This window comes from Glycine soja, chromosome 1, assembly GCF_004193775.1.
Source record: "Glycine soja cultivar W05 chromosome 1, ASM419377v2, whole genome shotgun sequence".
NCBI lineage: Eukaryota > Viridiplantae > Streptophyta > Magnoliopsida > Fabales > Fabaceae > Glycine > Glycine soja.
Window position 1 is genome coordinate 56,430,855 of NC_041002.1, and position 18,808 is coordinate 56,449,662.

General features: G+C 33.2%; 4 protein-coding genes across 6 annotated transcripts; 2 read left to right on the top strand and 2 right to left on the bottom strand.

Annotated features, from left to right (window-relative positions):
• Position 1: 1 nt before the first annotated feature.
• LOC114367163 lies at positions 2–3,384 on the bottom strand. Of its 3 annotated transcripts, none has more exons than XM_028324295.1 (11): positions 3,201–3,384; positions 2,471–2,627; positions 2,209–2,292; positions 1,957–2,034; positions 1,762–1,871; positions 1,610–1,677; positions 943–1,112; positions 821–860; positions 668–732; positions 398–574; positions 2–204 (listed from the first exon to the last, which is right to left on the bottom strand). In XM_028324295.1, exons 3-11 carry the CDS (start codon positions 2,218–2,220, stop codon positions 67–69), a joined length of 858 nt encoding a protein of 285 aa, XP_028180096.1. In that variant the 5' UTR covers positions 2,221–2,292; positions 2,471–2,627; positions 3,201–3,384; the 3' UTR covers positions 2–66. The 3 variants fall into 3 exon arrangements, with proteins under 3 accessions (XP_028180096.1, XP_028180086.1, XP_028180077.1); XM_028324285.1 differs by having other exon boundaries at positions 2,744–3,384; XM_028324276.1 differs by having other exon boundaries at positions 2,726–3,384.
• Positions 3,385–4,211: 827 nt separating this feature from the next.
• On the bottom strand, positions 4,212–7,887 carry LOC114367178 (heat stress transcription factor A-1b-like). The gene is made up of 3 exons (XM_028324306.1): positions 7,536–7,887; positions 5,030–6,236; positions 4,212–4,521 (listed from the first exon to the last, which is right to left on the bottom strand). The coding sequence occupies exons 1-2, from the start codon at positions 7,752–7,754 to the stop codon at positions 5,061–5,063; spliced, it is 1,395 nt and encodes a 464-aa protein (XP_028180107.1). The 5' UTR covers positions 7,755–7,887; the 3' UTR covers positions 4,212–4,521; positions 5,030–5,060.
• A 524-nt stretch (positions 7,888–8,411) lies between these two features.
• LOC114367186 lies at positions 8,412–12,189 on the top strand. The gene is made up of 8 exons (XM_028324320.1): positions 8,412–8,682; positions 8,921–9,214; positions 9,310–9,381; positions 9,788–9,901; positions 9,988–10,069; positions 10,187–10,233; positions 11,053–11,134; positions 11,870–12,189. The coding sequence occupies exons 1-8, from the start codon at positions 8,540–8,542 to the stop codon at positions 11,951–11,953; spliced, it is 918 nt and encodes a 305-aa protein (XP_028180121.1). The 5' UTR covers positions 8,412–8,539; the 3' UTR covers positions 11,954–12,189.
• Positions 12,190–13,791: 1,602 nt separating this feature from the next.
• On the top strand, positions 13,792–18,212 carry LOC114367194 (histone acetyltransferase MCC1-like). The gene is made up of 6 exons (XM_028324331.1): positions 13,792–13,978; positions 15,746–15,969; positions 16,056–16,200; positions 16,908–17,007; positions 17,085–17,313; positions 17,798–18,212. Exons 2-6 carry the CDS (start codon positions 15,863–15,865, stop codon positions 17,982–17,984), a joined length of 768 nt encoding a protein of 255 aa, XP_028180132.1. The 5' UTR covers positions 13,792–13,978; positions 15,746–15,862; the 3' UTR covers positions 17,985–18,212.
• The last annotated feature ends 596 nt before the right edge of the window (positions 18,213–18,808 follow it).

Below are 18,808 nucleotides of genomic sequence, written 5' to 3' on the forward strand. Positions count from 1 at the left end.
TGGTCGCCTACAATGTGGGTTTTTGTATCCCCCACTACGTATGTTAATCTCCCTCTATGTGGTGCATTAGTTATATTTGTCTAGAAAATCAATATTGGGAGTCACATTGACCCTTTTGCTAATCTTGCCAAGATTGCAACACTGTTTCTGTGTGTTCACCGCCACAACATCTTCAACATGTCCACGATTTGAACCTGGATACACCTGTAACAGAAACAAAATTATAAATGCAATAATTGTAGTTACAAGGTAAAATATTCTACAATTAAATTGGACACGCACAAGGGAAAAACTAAACTGACTATGCACTTTAGTAAATATAATAAATTGAGGAGATGTACAAATAGCAAAGGGTATTTTATTTTATTTTAAATGTATGGGCAAATAGCATTCTTACGTCGAACAGAGATTCTCCTAGTTTTAGATTGATTGCTCCACTCTTGTACACCAGCATTTTGCCCATGTATCCCCTTGGCAAGTCTTTCAAGTGTGTGGGCTCTCCCGACACAGTTGATGTACCAGGCAGATAAGCAGGAATCTTAAAGAAAAACATCCTTTGGTCCTCACTCTTCTCCTGTTACAAAATTATCTATGCATTATATCACAGTTTCTGCTGTGTAATGTTTGTACAATTACTTCTTTATATATGTCATTAATGACTACTAACCAAGATCCGGAGTTCTGCAGCAGAATTCACAGAATTCTCATCATACTCTTCCGCATCATGAATTTCTACCAGAATAAAAGTTCAATACATGACTGTCATTGTTAAAGAAAAATTCTATTAATAGTTCATCTGTTTATGTATATGAGAGCAAACCTGAATCTCCAAGAGTAGCATTGTAAGAGTTTTCATAATCCTGTAGTTAAAGGTTCAGATGCTTAGACGTATGAGCAAGATACAGATAAGAATAGAACAGATGCGTGATGACAAATTCTCACCCATTGTTCCTTGATTTTCCTGGCAAATGCATTAGAAGCATCATTTTGATCCTCTTGATCCTTAGATGGTGAGCCACTGCTTGTGACACTATCTACAGATTTGCTTGTGCCATATGTCCCGAGGGAATGTGATGATGAACTTCCAAGACTAAATGCAACTTCCACGCTAGCTGTAAGTTTTGAACACCGAAAATAAGCAGCAAGCAAGATGAATAAAATATTAATCAGGAAGGTGAAGGTAATTTCTCTTTGTGAGCAGGCCACACAATCAACTAATGAGGGAGTCCAAGATATATGTTCACACAGTCAAAATGCCGGGCTAGTATTTTCCATGGGACTTCTCTGTTAAACAGAAAAGCTTAACACATTTCATGTAAATGTACTATATCTCGTTTGAAACTATAACCATGCTTTTCCCTTTACACAGATACCAGCTATACTCACCATGCGTAGCAACTGTCTTTAATTTCAAAATCTTCAACATTAACCACAAAATTTTTCTAAAAGCAATGCAACTATCATACGAAATAGGGTGATTAATAATGTTCTACAATGTTTTTCATATTTTCAACGATGTCTTTTGGCATGTAAGGTTATGAAAACAAACGACAAATAATGTTTTGCAAAACTAATGAAATTTTACAACCAAAAACTAATGAAAACTTACATTTTCTTTCGACTTTTGGTGAATTGTTGCTGCTCCCTCCAGTACACAGAGCAGTAACATAATCATTCCTTGAATCAAAGATTTACAAACTTAACAAATTTAGTAATTTACATGTCACATAAGAGTGAAAAGGGACAATAGGACATTCTTACGCGCTCATAGTGAAGTTGTTTGTGGAAGAACTCTCTTCTGCCACCACCATTTGCTGTAAATAACTACAAGAGATATCACTCTTGCAGCTGAGGTACTTTAGGGGAACCCACTGCATGAAAGAAATATTTTTCAGTCGCTTTTATATTTCTACAATAAAATAACAAATATGCATGAATGAAAGAAATACATGATACCTGCTCTTTAGATGTACTAACAGACTTCTCAGCAGAGTTAAGATGATGCACAACTTCATGGATTGGATGCAGGTGCAACTGTAACCAAGAAGAAAAGAAACTCATCCTAAGAAGTAGTTTCAGCAAAAGACTCCCATCCTAATTTATTGGATTTAGTATTAAATTTTCAATAAATAGGACAATAATCTCACATGTTGCATTGGCACACCTAATACAATGTTGTTCAAATAATAGAATGGGAGACATAGTTACCTTATCACCCATAAGAAGCCCAACAGCATATCCAGGTTCAACATATGGTACTGATTTATATGGCTTCCACAAAGTTGAAAAAGTCTGAAGAGAATTGAAAGCAAGATTGTCAAACTCGAGAGTTTACGATAATTCGTGGAAATTCTATAAACTCGTAAAAGTTCACTTAATCTAAAAAAAAAAACTTACAAATAACATAATAATTGAATATTTCAAGTCTAAAATAAAGCAAAATAGCAAATTACAATAATAACGAACAAACCTGGTTGAACTCTTTGTCAATGGCTAAATCAAGTTTGAATTCTGAATGTTTAGGGTTGAACCGTACCTCCTCTTGGCATTGTTCATCCAACGAGTACGGTCGCCAACGAGTACGGTCGCCAACGAGGCGACGTGGAAAGCTGCCGAAAAACGTATAGCTAAAAGAAACAAAGAAATGTTAGTTTGAAAATTAAAAAAAAAAAAAAAGGCAGAATCGATTGATTCGAACAAGCATGGGCGATAGAGAAAGATGGACCCAAGTCTGAGCACCGACCGAAGGTGAGAAGAAGACGTCAATTTGGCGCACAACTTCGGACTCCGAGAATTTGGGTTCGGCTTCCATTTTGACGGTGGCTTGGAGTATGAGTTGGTTGCACTGTTTCTATTACACAGCTTGATAGGAAATCGCGAGGGGAGAGGGAAGAAGACGAAGGTCGAGAGAGAGGATTTCAGAGAAGAGGGGAGAGGGAAGAAGATGAAGTCGAGAGAGAGGATTTGAAGCTTTGTTATTAACATCTATATCCTTCGGTACAGCTTTTATAGGGTAGTCACATGAAGAGACGGAATTAGTTACTTCAGTTAGAGGGTAGTTAGATTGGTTCGCAATTAGTTAGAATGAAGTTAGGATTTTGGTTTAGGTTTGAGCTTTGATGATTTTGGCGGTGAATTTAAAAAATTCATATAAAAGCTAAGCACAAGTGAAAAACAATATATTAAACCTTCAGACTCACATTGTTCCACGTAAACCTTCATATCAAGATTTATGTTGTGTACGTTGAAGCCTCAATGAAGACCATGGTCATTGGTCAAGCTTCTTGAGATTCACGACCCAGTAATGCATGGACGGCCGTGGATGCGTGGAGAGTTTAGTTGCTTTATGACGGAAGCGGTGGACGGTGACGGCGGGTCATGTCCTTGTAGTTATTCCTTCGTTCAAAACAAAGTTAATCAGAAAAACTCTCTTTTTAATCCTATCCTATGTAACATTTTAGTGTTATTAGCGTTGTTAGGATTAATTTTTTAACATTTTTAGGATTTTTATTTATTTATCTTCTTCAATCTATATTTTCCAACTTTATTTTAAATTAAATTAAATGTTATTTTAATTTTTATCACTATTTAAAATAACTTTATATATAACAACTTATTTATCATAAATTTAATATAATTTGCATGTTAAAAATTTTAATTATATGTTTTAGTTATATAAAGTAAACATTTATTTTTTTTGTCATCCAAGTTAAAATATTAATTTTTATTAATAAATTAGCTGCTAAATTTTTAATTTCTAAAAATAAATTTTTTTAAAAAGAGCAATCAAGACGGGGATGGGGTGTGTAGTCCTGTACAGGGTAACTAGACTTTTTTTTTTTTTTATCAAAAGGTGAAACTATTTGCAGCAGCAATGTTATTCTATGCGAAAACAGATAACACGAAACGCAATAATTTTAAATAAGGAAGGCACCAAAAAAAGATTCAATAAGGTTAAATGATCTTTCAAATAAATACCTAAAAATTTATTTGGACGAAAATCAATTTAAAAACTAGATTTGATTGTTTTCATTTTTTGGTTCGTTTGAAAAATTATTTTCACTAAAAATATTTTCAAAAATCCAACCAAATATATTTTCATCACCATTTTTTAGTTTTCGATAAAAATTAAAACAGAAAACAACCAAACTAACCCAAACACCGGAATACTTTAAAATGGTATGAGACCACACGACATGGTCTATGTACTTGGAGGTTAAACTTAGCTTCAGTAAACAGTAGTTATTCAACAGCAATTCAAGAGTTATGATCCAATTATACGGAACATCCCCACAAAAATATCATCGCATTGGAAACGGGGGCATAGTTATTAAAATTCAAAATACATGGAGATATATGAAGTTTCGTGAACTTGTATGTTTTTAAGCCCCCAATGACAAACAGAACACACGACGACATTACAAGCGGATAAAAGCACCGATCAAGTTGTTGGATCTGTCAGGTTTCTTTGTTGTATAAGTAAGATGGCTTTGTCTGCTCAGTAGCAAAGGGGACCTCAACCTGTGCAGGGAATCATCAACAGAAAAGCGTTGGAAACTAAAACATTACACTGTCCAACTTCATCTCCTCTGAATTGAGGGATAATAATATACATCAATGCATGTATGACATTTTAAGAACAACGAAAGGAAGCATATAATTCTCATTCTTCTTGATACAATAGATTATAGATATATAACAAGGGGGAAATGAAAATAAATTCCCGTTCCTACTTTTATACCTTGTTGTAAGTTATAACAACAAAACTCAGAAGCACATACGTAGTAAATTTCTATCTTAATAATGTGTATGTATGATCATAATACATCAGACATTTTTGTAGACATTCAATGTAATTGTTTTAAACACTCCTGATTTACTCCCTCACTGTTCTCACTCTTTAATGGCAGCAATTGGGTATGATGATAATGAAAGGAGATTTTACACTGGTTTCATTTCAGGGAACTAATTGAGCCAGTATGCTTATAAAGTTATGCATAAGTGAGAGGCTGCAAGCTAAAAAGTTTACCTTCAGTTGTGAGTAACATATATACACACAATCAGTACTCCAATGCATGAAGTCCCATCTGTTGAGTAAGACAGTCAACATGTTGTATTGTATCAAAATTTTCCTGCTTATTTCCCATTTCTGAAGGCAAACCCTGATCTTCAGTCAAACCACATCCTAGAGAGCTACATTTAGTTTCCTCTGTGTCTTCTGTAAGTGGGCTTGGCCTTAAAAACAGTTCCCAGAATTCATCACTGATTTCTGGGAGTTTAGAAATTCCATCTGTGTCAGGTGAAAAATGATCAGCTTCGTCTGCCTCATCTAAAACAGTTGACATCATATCTATCTCCCCCATGTTCCTAGTATCAGCCCCCATAACATTCAGCTCATGATTCAATAAACTGCTTTCTGTCTCCATCCCCTGACTTCTACAGAAACCCAAAACAGCAGGTGAAGACTGCACCTCAGATATGTTACTGGGCATACAACTGAGAGGAAACTGTGATCCTACTTCCATAGACGTCAGCTCAGATATAGGTGGAACCATCACATTAGAAACCTGAGTGGATGAACTACTGCTATCTGATGCAATGGCAGAAGGAATATCATCAATAAGGAAAACATCAGGGTTCTTAATTGATGATTGTGTTGTAGAATTGTTTATTTGCAATATCTGGCGAAATAATGCTTTTGCAGCCTCATTTATGGAACTCTGGTACTTGACAATGTGTCCATCAAGAGAACTATGGAGATCCTTGGTGGCTAAACTATCTTCTTCTTGTCGCTGGAGCCTCCTCTTTTTATTGCTCCCAGGGATATGTTTACTACTTTCATTCTGCTGCTGAACAAATTGAGCTAAGAAGCCTGGGCTCTGCATGGCCTTAGCCAGGAATGACATCATTTGCTGCTGACGCTGCTCCATTGACTGCACACGTTGCCCAACATTTTGCAATTGGTTATCAGTCCCTTGCTGTTTCTGTCTCAACCTAACAAGTTCCTGCATAAGAACATTCTTATCCCTTTTCAGTCTTTCCACCTCTTCCTCAAGCCCAAATTTCCCCACTTCAACACATGCTCCAGCAGCTGATTTATGCACTTGAGATGCTTGTTGACTACCATTTACATGAGCAGATTTCCGCCTACTGATACTTTTTAAAAGTTGTTTTTCACCTCTTAAAAATCCTTCATTTGCAAATTCCCATCGATCTGGGTCAACCTTTCTAAAACCCTGCTTGTCAATCAAAAAGAATAACAGATTAAGAGAAGAGAAATATGTGAATTGTACAACTAATCCAGCTTGATAAAACTACATGTAATGTTAATTATGCATGGAGGGGAGATGGCATGTTAAACAATATTCTCTGTGAGTGTATGAGATACCGGTAAATTTTCTTAGAGAGCAATAGAATAGATTTTGTGATACTTAATAAACCTCACTGAGAAGTGCCAACCAGGGGACCTATATTTGCCATAACCTATGACCATATCACATCATTGCAACATTTTTCCTACAGCACAATACCAAAGATTGTCTTTAATCACGCCTAATTATATCCTGCAACCCCTTTTTCAATCACCTTGCCCTAGGCCTAAAGTTACCACAATCACAATCACTCTCAATGAAAGATAAATTTTGTACACTGGTAGAACCAGCTAAATGTATCCATGCTTTTGGCAGTCTTTCATTCTGACTACATCATTGTTTGTGTATATTAATAACAGAAATTACAGATGATATGGACTCTGTTTAAGAAACTATTAGTTGCATGACATAAATTCTTCAGCTTAAGCAACATATGTTACAGCCAAACACCAAGCAAAGGCAGTTTCAATCATGGTGCAGACAAGCTGAAAATCACATTAACTAATCCATAAAACCACAATTTAAACATGTAGTTTTCTCATGATCAATAATGAACTTACCGGACTTAACTCCTAAACAACTGAATCCCAGTGCAGAAACAGGGAAAATCGAAAGCATTTTTATCGAAGGTCATCAATCTCGGTTTCCTCATACACGAATTAATATATTTTAACCCATAGAACAAGAGACAAAAACATACACGAATTAATATATTTTAACCCATAGAACAAGAGACAAAAACATAAAAGAAAAAATTGAGTTCACTTTGCTAACTTACTATGCAAACTCAGATCTAACAAAAAATTTTGCGAAATTTACTAAAGTCGAGCATACCCAATGAAGGTGTAATACTGACCTGCAAATTCGAGATTCATAATACCAATCAATGAGACGCCACAGAAATGAAAGGTAGAATGTGCCACATCGAATCGAAATAAAACAACAAGAAGACAGATAGGGCTTCCCATAAAGCACAGATATAACCCCAATAGAAAAGAACAACAATCCTTCAATCCCTTTTCACCCCATAATAGAAAAAGAGGGGTTTAGCATAAGCAAAAAGCAATAATAATAATAATAATAATAAGAAGAAGAAGAAGAAGAAGAAGAAGAAGAAATAAGATAAGATGATAATGATGGGAGAAAAAGTGATGTGATGCCCACATAAGTATTCAACTGTCTGACGAAGCTGGAGAAGTTGTTGTGCTTAAAATGATTGGGCAAGATGTCTGTGGCGAATTGGGGAACGTTCCAAACAACAAAGGAGTTGTTGTTTTCGCCCCACGACACCACTAAGTCGGTGGAAGGATCATCAACCATGTCGTAGGTCTTGCTCAGAAACGGTGCCACACAAACACTACTATTCCACGATGCTCCCTCCATTCCAGGTAGATCAACTCTACAACAGATTCCTATGCCTAAACCAAATTTTAGGTTTTGCTTTTATCGCAGAGAGAAGAAGAAGATGAAAGGAAAGTATCACACACGCTGAAACGGACTACTAGCTTCCACTTCCCTCTTCTTGTTTATTTATTTACTTTATTTTTATATGGAATTGAATACATAATTTTGAATGTATAAAATTGTAATAAAATTTATAATGAATATATAAATCTTTAAAAATATATATGTTGTACTATAGATAACAAATAATTTAACTTTTGATATAAAATTATTTCCATTATATAATTTTAAAAATATTGAAATTAATTTAAAAATAAAGATAGATGATAATAAATTAAAAGCGATAGACGACTAAAAAAATTAAACACACATATTAAAAATAATAGGAAAATAGTTTGATATGATAGACTTTTCTTTATGAATAGTTACAGAAGTTGTATGTGAAATCTAGTCTTGTACTGTGATTTGGAGATTATATTTTTAATGACTTTTTTATATTAAATTCTAATAAAAATATTTTAAAAAAACTAAAATATCATTAATTGAATTAAATGATGAAAATTAATTTTTAACAAGTAAAAAATATTTTTTTTTCTTATATTTGAGTACAAAATATTTTTCTAGAATATTATGAGTACTCGTGAGTTATATAACCTTAATGAGCCTTAATGTGACCCAATATCTATACCAAGATTCTTCCTAATAAAGAAAAATGATTTTGTTTCTAGTCAAAACTACAATGAACCAGGTTCTTTAAGTGGTTCATGATGAACCAATTTTGTCAACAGTTGGATTCATCTGTAATCTATCCAATCCACACTAGATTTATTTCTCCTCCGGCAACCTTTCCAATTTCGACCACCATCTGTCACTGTCAAGATGTTGGAGAAGGCAAGGTCAAAATCAGGTAGGCAATGCAAATAAATCATTGTGATTTCCTGCATTCACACATTCAACAATTTGGAACTGTTCCATGAAGATTGGATGACTTAAAAGGCCTATCTTTATCCAATGGTTTCATATGCACTCACTGTGTGAATGCGTGAAAAAAGACAACAGACACTGAATCCATTTGGGACGTAGTGTGCCCCTTTTGGTTAGCATAATGATAATACATACTCATGGCAGTTCTGTTCGTGTTGCAGGCTTTACGAAGGGAGAGTTTCTCGGGGTCCACTTAGAGCAACGTGTTTGATCTGGTGGCTTGCATTTCGTGATGATGGAAAATATAGCGCCGCAGACTATGCAAAAATTGCAAGTGAAACGGTATCGAGAGATCGAGAAGGGTCATCCTGGAATCCCTTTGAACAAGGACTAACAACTAAAAGGAGACGAAATTTTATCATAAAGATGCTCCAAGGTGTCGTGAAGGGTCTAGCTTACTTGCATGACCATAATAGATTGCACCAGAGTCTAGGACCATTTTCTGTGATTCTCATGTATGCAACTAGCAATCATTTAATTTTATTGAAGATTTTTCATTTGTCTTATACCTTCTCACCCTACCTTTTATGTGTTTGTCATATGATTGCAGCACAATTTCAGAAAGAGAAGGTTCTTATTTGATTCCAAGACTCCGAGATCTAGCCTTTTCTGTTAATGTCAGGTAAGGTAATGGTTTGCTGAGCATTTTTGTCTTGAATTAAATTGTTATTAATACATTATGCATATGGGCTGGATAATGTTATCTTTCGTCTCTCTCTTTTTTTAGTTTATCTAAATGTTTTTATCTTTTCTTTGAACTTTGGTTTTTGTGTGTAGTATGTTGCCCTGCTTATTGGCAATCACTGGTGCACTCTGCATAGTTTTTTTTTATTTATTTCTTTTACATATTTTTTTCTATTGTGTATTTTGTATTTCTAAATTTCCTAGATAGTCTATGCAGCAAGGTTGGGTTTCACTCTGAGGTCATACTCAAAATTGCTGCTTTATTTGCTATATGCTAACATTCTAACTACAAGCTGAAGTAGTTTACAACATAAATAGCATTACTTATACTTCCATCATTACAGGTACACAGAACTAGATGATTCAGGACAATTTACAGAGGGGCTTTGGAGAAGAGCATCAGGTGCTGGTGCATTCACACAAATGGAGAAAAGAGCTTTTGGAATAGCTGATGACATGTAGCTTGTCAGAACTTGGGTCAATGCAGAAGTTTGTTTCAGCATCTTTTTCAGATTATCGATTTCTTTTATGAGTTCCAATGCAGATATGAAGCAGGTCTTCTTTTTGCATACATGGCTTTTGTTCTATTTTGTGAGGCTGGTGTAATGGATAGCCTTTCCTTGCAAGTAAGCTGTGCTGCCAATTTGACTTCGTCTTTGATAGCTGATAATTCTTTTCTGTGAAAGTTTTCCTTCTTGTAAGACAATATTTTCACTGAAGTTTTTGTTGGCCATGAAATTTAGAGGCTTTTGGAGAACATTTTCCAACTTGATCTTGAAGCAACACGAGAGTATGTAATCTTCTAGTGCAATTTCTGGTTTAGTCTTTTGCGGAGACTCACAGAGTAGACATATGTTATAGTGTTATTTTATAATCTAATTTTTCCATTGGTTGAGGTATACTTATAATGGGGATGGGTTATTCATAAGAAGAACAGCTGAACTAAAGACTAGGAGATGTTTGGGAATTTTGAAAACTAGTTAGTAATAATTAATAATAATGGTAAATGATGGAATCAATTATACTAGTCCATGTCTAACAAACCAGTTCAAATTGGCTTATTTTGGTTCTAAACTAATTTCATTTTATATAAATGCGATGATTCTGTTTATCTATATTCTAAAAATTTGGCTAGTTTAATGCTTGTTGTTCATTCAGGCTACAGTTATATCTCATCTAAATTATCTAATAACCATCCTTAAATTTAGCTTATAGAGGGAAAAGAGAGAATGGAAAGGAAAAAAAGAGTATGGAAAAAAGTTGGATTAGAAAAAAACAACTTCTTTGAGATGAATTTTGTTCTAGAACTAATACCTGTGTTATGACTTATGAGTGTGGAATAATTCTTTAAGCAGGGTCTTTGCTGATTTCCCCGGCATGCCAGTGATGACCTGTCTAGTGGGATTAGGGGTGCCATTCCATTCGTACCGTGTATTTAAAACTCGCCCACCTGCACTTTGATATGTGGTTTTTAAAAGTTCCCGAACTAGATTTGCACTTTATTCAGCATACCTAAACCCTGAAGAAAAATCTGTCTACTGAAAGTGTATATTTACATTTTATCAGGTCATTGCTTTCGTCTCATTCTATTTTATTCCTCGTTTGGCAGGTATTGTCTGGCAGATGACAGATTAGTAAATGCTGTCGAGTTCCTGGATCTAGGTGCTGGTGCTGGTGCTGAGTTACTTCAGGTATTTATATGTCTGTTAGTACGGGCAACCATTAGTGAATAGCTTTGAGGGAGGGAGTGTTACAGTATTTGAGGGTTACATTATTTTAGTTTTAGTAAGAAAGATCTCTAAAGTTATTCTGTTCACGGAAAACCTGTTTCAGGGGTAACTGTTTTCTCATGACAAGAGTTTGTTATTATTTAAAAGATGAATTTAGCATAAAAAAAAGATGATTCTAATTATAATCTATTTTTTTATAATATTGTTGACTTTTATAATAACTACTTTAAAAGTTATTTGATCATGCTATTTTTTAATGGGTTGATAGTGTAGAAATCTTTATACTAATAGTGCATAAAAATTAAATTCAATGTAATAATGCCTTTTCTGCTAGTGTCTTCTGGTTAAAAAAAACCATGCTGTCATTAGTACTTCAATTCAAGTGTGAATTAGTGTAAGGCCCTGTTTGAAAAAAACTTCTCCATAAATACTTATAAGAGAAGAACATGAGAAAGTAAAATATTACAATTGAACTTCTTTTATAAGCTAAGATCAACTTATATGCTTACCTTTTATAAAAATTATCTCATTTAACTTTTCCAAAAGGCTAGATACATAAGTTCATTTTGGCTTACGAGAAATGCTGAATTCATTTTGTCTTCTAACCTTCTTTTATTACGAGAGTTTATGGGGAACTTTATCCAAACAAGTCCTAATTCAGGCTGCAGTTCATGCTGTTGTTCTCTTGATTTCCAGGCAATGCTTAATGCTGACTTTCGAAAAAGACCAACTGCCGAGGCTGTCCTCAATCATCGGTTTATGACTGGGGCAGTCCTTTGAATTTCAAGGTCAAAGAACATTGTTGTGTGTGTCTTTTATCAATTTCACATTACTTATTTAGAATTTTTTATATGGAATAATTTATCGTCATATGTTATTTAGAGATTTTTATTCTATTTTGGATGATCTTATTGCAGCTTAGAATAGGAGTAATTTGTTAGGGGGTCAATAAATAGACCTTTAATGTATATATTTGAGTAGTTTTTATTATTATTATCATATAATATTTTGAGTTTTTCTTCATTAAAAGAGAATATGATCTTTAAATTGGGGAGCACTCTAACCCTAAAGAAGTATTTTGGGTTTAGCAGGAAAATGCTATACTAAATTGTCCTATATTAAATTTGGTATTGAGAGCTTGATTTCAATATCGGTGTTATGCTTTATTATCTTCTCCACTTTCATATTCTGCCCAAATCTCAAGATTTCTGCATTTTGAGACCAATGAACTTAAAGAGTGTTAAAATTTACCAATTCCGTTGTTACATTATCCTTGACTGTTAAAAACAGGAATTTGTTATGAATTCTTATCTTTAACGTTTGTTGCCGAGGATTTTAAGTGTGGAATTGATTGAATCAGTGTATTGGATTCGAATCTTTAACTAAGGCTTCAAATTTTGATTAGAGTAAGCTTACATGAGAAATCTCATTGAATGTGTGTAGTAACATTTTTTTTATATATCTCCGGCAAAACGCAAAATTGATGGATATTTTATATTAATCTATCTCATGATGTAAAAAAAAAAAAATAGAGTGTAAAATTGATTTTGTAAAAAAAAAAAAGAGTGTAAATTGATTTTTATATAAGATTATTTAATATTTTAAAAAATGTTTTGCTCGGTAGAACCAATTAAAAAGCATGAAAAATGGATGGTTATTGTGAGACTTATTTTAAATTCTTAAAGTGAAAGGTTGTTGTGAGTTCTTAAATTAAACACTTTATGGAAGTGTGTACTGTGGAGTCATATATGATTCAATTGTTTCTTATTTATTTAATATTCAATAGGTTATTTGACTAGAAAAAAAAAATACAACCATGGAATGTGTGTATTTATTCGGATGAAATTGTTTTAGTTTGGCAAGTGATTTCAAGTTTAAATTCTAAGTATATAATTGCGTTAAATATAGAGAAAGATTTTATGTCCATAATGAAAGATACTTATGATTTTTACCAAAATAAATAAGTTTAAAGTTAACATTTGTTATTAGCAAAAATGAAATAAAATCAACAAAATTATTATGTAAATATTATCCTATACTTTTATTGAAAATTTGTAAGTTTAAATACTTATAACTATTTTGTTTTTCTAGTCAACGTTATTTGTTTGTTTTGTTACAATGGAAATTATTTTCAAAGAAAAAATTAATGATTATAAATGTAATTTTTTCTTTATTTTTGAACTTGCATACAAACATAAATGCATTTATAAAATTAATACTCTTAAAAGATATATTTATATAAATTAGAATGATATAAAATATTTGTAAATAATTTGAATATATAACAATATCTATATTTGTTTATATATATTTTTTTGTAAACATTTATACACATATACACTTCCATATATATATTAAAAAGTATTTGAAAAGTATATTAAAAAATTACAACAATATTTTTTCAATTGCAAATTTAATATGCTTTCACAACAAAATTATTACACTAGTATAATACAATAATTATAATTATAATAGTAATAGGCATGGAGCTTAGGAATGGGATGATTATATCTTAGGTTTGATTTGGTCAGGAACAAAATGTGCATTATTGTATTCCATTAGCATAGAATTAACATGCGATGGAAGAACGGAATGACGAGATCCTAAACAAAATCATAAGAGAGAAGAATTGAATCGATACCTCTGCATATGAAATACTACTACTAAACAATAAATTTAAAAAGGGTAAAAATAAAAATATATATTGAAAAGAGAAGGTGAAGGTTAGGTTGGGTTGTTAGAGACAAGGGTGGAACGCATTCAATTGAATTTGGGATAGTCTTAAGAAGAAATGATTGTGTTATGGTAATCCCAATATCTCATCTCTGTTTCTCAACACTCTCTCTCTATTTGGATTCAAATCCCATCTTTGTTGCCTCGATCACTCCGCTTTGAGGAGGTGATTGATTACAATCACTATTCAACTTTTTACTTTATTGTTATGCTATACAACTAAATCCTATCCCGCGGTTACTACTCTCTATCAATACTTTGATTGCTACTTGATTCTTTAGGAAAGGGTGTTGTTGTATAAGATCATGACTTAGGATATTTTTTTGTTTGTTTGGGCAGGTGTGTGAGTTGTTGTAAATCCCAGCTATGGATTAAAAAAAAACATTATATGATTACTATTTTTTTGTGTGTGTGGGAAACTTCCAAAAAGTTGTTGTTTTTGATAGATTATATATTTAGTGTTGTCTATCAAAGGAAGTTGTTTAGGTTGAGAGCAATTGAAGGTCAACCGTATAAAGTTATCTGGGGAATGATTTTACTTTAGGTTCAGAACAATTGAAGGTCGAAATCCAGGTTTAAAAGGGAAAAAAAAAGGGATATTCTAGTTTTAACTTCTTTCATCTAGGAAGTGTAGATGCCTCTTGGTATGTTGGATTTTCTCAAGAACAGTGGTAAAGAATCTCACAGCTAAGTAAGGGTATTGTACTTGGCTCTGCCTCTGACCCAGTGAATGGAATTAACTCAAGTTGATTTCACTCCAATTCTGGTAGGAGAGTTTGGACTTTGGATTTCCTCACATGTGCTATTTGCTGCTGTAATTCATGAACAACTGAACACTTGCTCTTGCAATGTAAGGCTATCTCTTTTTTATGACTATTTTGTTTGGAGGGCTTGGTTAGTACTGAGCAGTGGGTCTGAACTTCTACTTTGGAGTAATTTTTATTTTCTGCTGGCCAGGTTTAAAGATTTTAGTAAAAAGAATTAGTGGAGAGAAACTACTTGTAAGGGATTCCTGAACAAGTTATAAGAGTTAGCTTATTTTGGGCTAGGATTGTGTACATGACCTCTTTATAGTGTTCTGCCAATAACTATTTTAAGGGATTCATCTTGTCTGACTTGGATAGATATTGTAGAGTTTTGCTGCATTTCTTGCCTGCTTATACTTTTCTTTGTCCTGCCTAGGTGGATTCCCTCTAATAATATTTCTTTTTCTATCCAAAAAATATACACTTTTAACATCCATTTGGCACAAGAGTTTGGGTTTGGTCTAGAATCATTATTCTTATGGTTGAGTTGTGCAAAGCATTAGAGTGTAGAAATTAGAATTATAATTTTAAGCCAAAATACGATTCCATTTTGATACCTCTAATTAGGATAGTCATGTAAAGGGTTACATTGGTGGCAGTGGTTGGTGGCAATGATGATGATAATGATAGCAGTAACAATGATCATGGTGGGGAGTAGCAAAGACGACAGTGGTGGCAATGAGAATGACAAAATAAGGGAGAGTGGTTGTTTAGTGTGGAGGTGAGGTTTGGAATTGTAATTCAGAACTAGGAATTATAAATTAGGAATAGTTAGTTTTAGTTGTATTATAATTTGATTTAATTGGAACTTGAAATTGTGATTCCAATTCTGAAAGAACTTCTGAATGTCATAATTAAAATTCCAAGCCCCAATTCCTTGTCTAATTACGTGTGCCAAATGGACACTTGTAGAAAAGGAGCATTCCATTAACATTTGAGCCAAAATTTTCATACACACACACACACTTGTTTTATTCTTCATTTCAGTATTTATAATATATATGAAGTTTTGACACTGTTGTTTAATTTCCAGTTATAGCAACTATTCAATGGCCCTTTTCTTTGTTGCTGTGTAAATGGAAGCAGCTGTTATTGCACGATTTTTTCAAGTATATCAGATATTTGCTGGGGATTAAGTGAAAAAGACTCAATGGTAAACCCAAAAGTGTCTACTCAACCAAAAATATGCTACAGGCCTATTCAACCTTCTGACCTGGACATTTTAGAGCATATCCATTGCAGATTATTTCCCATCAGGTCAGGTCATGTGTTGTTTTATTGACTTCAAGTTCAAGTATGAGCTCTTGAAATTGTGTTTACCCAAAGATATTTACAATTCTCAGGTACGAATCCACTTTTTTCCATGATGTGGTAAATGGACGTGACATTGTGTCATGGGGAGCTGTTGACAGCAGTCGGTCGGATGGTCAAAGTGATGAACTCATTGGATTTGTAACAGCACGAATTGTTCTTGCAAAAGAAAGTGAGGTTGACCCCATTCATGTACAATTGTATGCCTTTTGTCTAATTACTTGAAGCATTCTATGAAAAGTTATCTGTCCATCATAGCTAAAACTTGTGCTGAAAAGAGAACATACTATGAAAAAGTTATCTGTCCATGTTTGAACTTGTGCTGAAAAGAGAACACATGTTCTGTTTCTACTACTCTGTGCGAATGCATCTTGCATGTGGAAAGTGAAGCTATTTAATGCTTATTGACTATATAAAGGGGTATATTATGTAGCAAGTTCTTGTTTGCAAAATTTATTTGAAATGTGTTTAATCAATCTTTTCAAACCAAAGATGATGGAAAAGTACTTTCCAATAAACCTGTTCAGATGTCTAAACTCTAATGTACAAGCTATGGGCACACACCAAGACAAACATGATGGAAAAGTATATCTTAATATTTATACTATGATTCAATCAATCATCTTGATCTGAAGACAGCCATAACAAACTTGTAGTGTCATGTACTTCTTGATATACACAGTCTGCTTATGTGGCTTGATTGTTTTATTACTTTTCTGTTAATAACCTTTAGATAACGTCTCACTAAAACTTATTTTGTAATAAACTTGTTCAAACTGTCATGTAGGGTATGCCCTACTTAAAGTGTAAATGTTTGAAAACTTATTTATTTATTTTTTTGCTGATGATTTGTGAATTTTATTGCATGGATCTTATTCTTGTAGATAGTGGATATGCTTGGATATGACTCGGCTAAATCTGACCAAACTCTAGTCTATGTTCTGACGCTGGGAGTAGTGGAAGCATATAGAAGTCTTGGAATAGGTAGGAATTTTGTACTTTAGTTTTGTTGAAGTCCTCTGTAATATAAATTGGAAGTCTAATTTGTGCCTTGTCTGCAGCTTCTTCTCTGATTCGGGAGGTCATAAAATATGCTTCAAGTATTCCAACATGCCGAGCTGTCTACTTGCATGTAATCTCTTACAATAACCCTGCAATCAATTTGTACAAGAAAATGTCTTTCAAGTGTGTGAGAAGGTTGCAGGGATTTTATTTAATCAATGGGCAACATTATGATTCGTTCTTATTCTTGTACTATGTAAATGGGGGACAGTCTCCTTGCTCACCATTGTAAGTACCAAATACCTTTTGATTTTTATCCCTTGATTTGTTCAGATTAGTCTTACTGTTATGCTTTAAATGAATCCTGTTATAGATAGTGTAGAGGTTTTTGCACTATTACTCTTAACTGGGATATTAGTTTCTGAAACTTTATAAGGTTGAACTTGAACTGATAAGGGTCTTCATATTCTTTGTTGATATATACACGTTTTGACTTGATTGATGTGCGTAAAATATTTCATTTCTTTGCTACAAGTTGTTTTGGACTTGGAAATTAAATGATGCAATCATGCCATTGTCAAAATGGATTATTGACTAATTTTCAAAGTTAAAAATTGAATATAATGTGGTTTCTTAGTTTTGGTTGCCCAACTGACTGTTCTTTTTCTATTTAATATGTATATGTATTTGAGCCACATGCATCCTCTTGTAGATCCTTTTTATCTAAAATGTAAATCCTTTCCAGAATTGTAATGTCCATTTCACATTTCAGAGAGTTTCTCACTGCAATAGTAAGCTACATGAAGAGTGGCTTTAACTCAGTGGCAGCAAGGCTGTGCAAGAACGGAGGCAGGAAGATCTCAAGGCGGGCAAAGTGTAAAGAAAGTCATTCTCTTGTGTCAGCAACACCCAACAAAAGAAACGTGGCAGTCGAGTGTCCTGGTTATGAGTGTGTTTAACTTTGTTTTTTATTTATATATTTTTTAAAAGCTTTTCTGTTTCCTGTATCATTCAACCTCACTATTGATTCCCTCTAGAAAAGTCATATTAAAGCCAAACATTGTATTTACTTGCTATGATGTCATAATAAACTTTCTCGATCTGGTGAATTCACACATACTGTTAGAAGTTGATAACAATAATCTCTCAGTTTATGCGATCAATGGAACTTTTGATTCTGTCGATCATTGCTACAATTAGTTTGTTTTAAATTGGCTACTAAGGTCATGATGGTGTTTTAGCTTCATTAAGAATGCAATTGTGATGGTGGAACAGGAAAGAAAACGCACCTGATTTCATCTCTTCTAATTAAAAGACCTACGATCAAATGAATGCTGATGCTTGGGTCTCAAACTTTAAAAAGCATTAATTTTGAAGTATGATTCACAAGCCAGAAAACCTTTCACCACAAGCATCAAATATAATTCGTAGATCTCTGATTATTCAAGACTGTTAATTCATTTAAATAATAAAAAATAAATTAGAGATGAATGCGATGAGAAGTAATAATGTGAGTAAAAATCGAAACCAAAGACTGATATAATTGAGTTAGAAACAAAATTCATAAAAATCCAATATTAAGTAAAAATAATGCAGGGTCAAATCATTCTTTTTTTTTCTTAGTTCTCTGGTTTTTTTAGAGGAAAAAGATCTTGATTAAAAATTATTTTTATAAAAAATTTAACTGAGTATTACTCAAATAATTCAATCTTAATATTTCATCATTTGATTAATATAATTTATACATATAAATAAATACATATATATAAATTAACTTATATAA

Excerpts from the sequence above, each read along its gene's own strand:
- LOC114367163 (XM_028324276.1), bottom strand. The coding sequence starts at position 2,985 with ATGTTAATAACAAAGCTTCAAATCCTCTCTCTCGACTTCATCTTCTTC. Across the intron at positions 1,678-1,761 it reads AACAACTTCACTATGAGCGC|GAATGATTATGTTACTGCTC; the intron begins GTAAGAATGTCC and ends CTTTGATTCAAG. Across the intron at positions 861-942 it reads GGAAAATCAAGGAACAATGG|GATTATGAAAACTCTTACAA; the intron begins GTGAGAATTTGT and ends CTTTAACTACAG.
- LOC114367178 (XM_028324306.1), bottom strand. The coding sequence starts at position 7,754 with ATGGAGGGAGCATCGTGGAATAGTAGTGTTTGTGTGGCACCGTTTCTG. Across the intron at positions 6,237-7,535 it reads TCAGACAGTTGAATACTTAT|GGTTTTAGAAAGGTTGACCC; the intron begins GTGGGCATCACA and ends ATTGACAAGCAG.
- LOC114367186 (XM_028324320.1), top strand. The coding sequence starts at position 8,540 with ATGATGAACCAATTTTGTCAACAGTTGGATTCATCTGTAATCTATCCA. Across the intron at positions 9,382-9,787 it reads GCCTTTTCTGTTAATGTCAG|GTACACAGAACTAGATGATT; the intron begins GTAAGGTAATGG and ends CCATCATTACAG. Across the intron at positions 10,234-11,052 it reads GATCTTGAAGCAACACGAGA|GTATTGTCTGGCAGATGACA; the intron begins GTATGTAATCTT and ends CTCGTTTGGCAG.
- LOC114367194 (XM_028324331.1), top strand. The coding sequence starts at position 15,863 with ATGGTAAACCCAAAAGTGTCTACTCAACCAAAAATATGCTACAGGCCT. Across the intron at positions 16,201-16,907 it reads TTCTTGCAAAAGAAAGTGAG|ATAGTGGATATGCTTGGATA; the intron begins GTTGACCCCATT and ends TTATTCTTGTAG. Across the intron at positions 17,314-17,797 it reads CAGTCTCCTTGCTCACCATT|AGAGTTTCTCACTGCAATAG; the intron begins GTAAGTACCAAA and ends TTCACATTTCAG.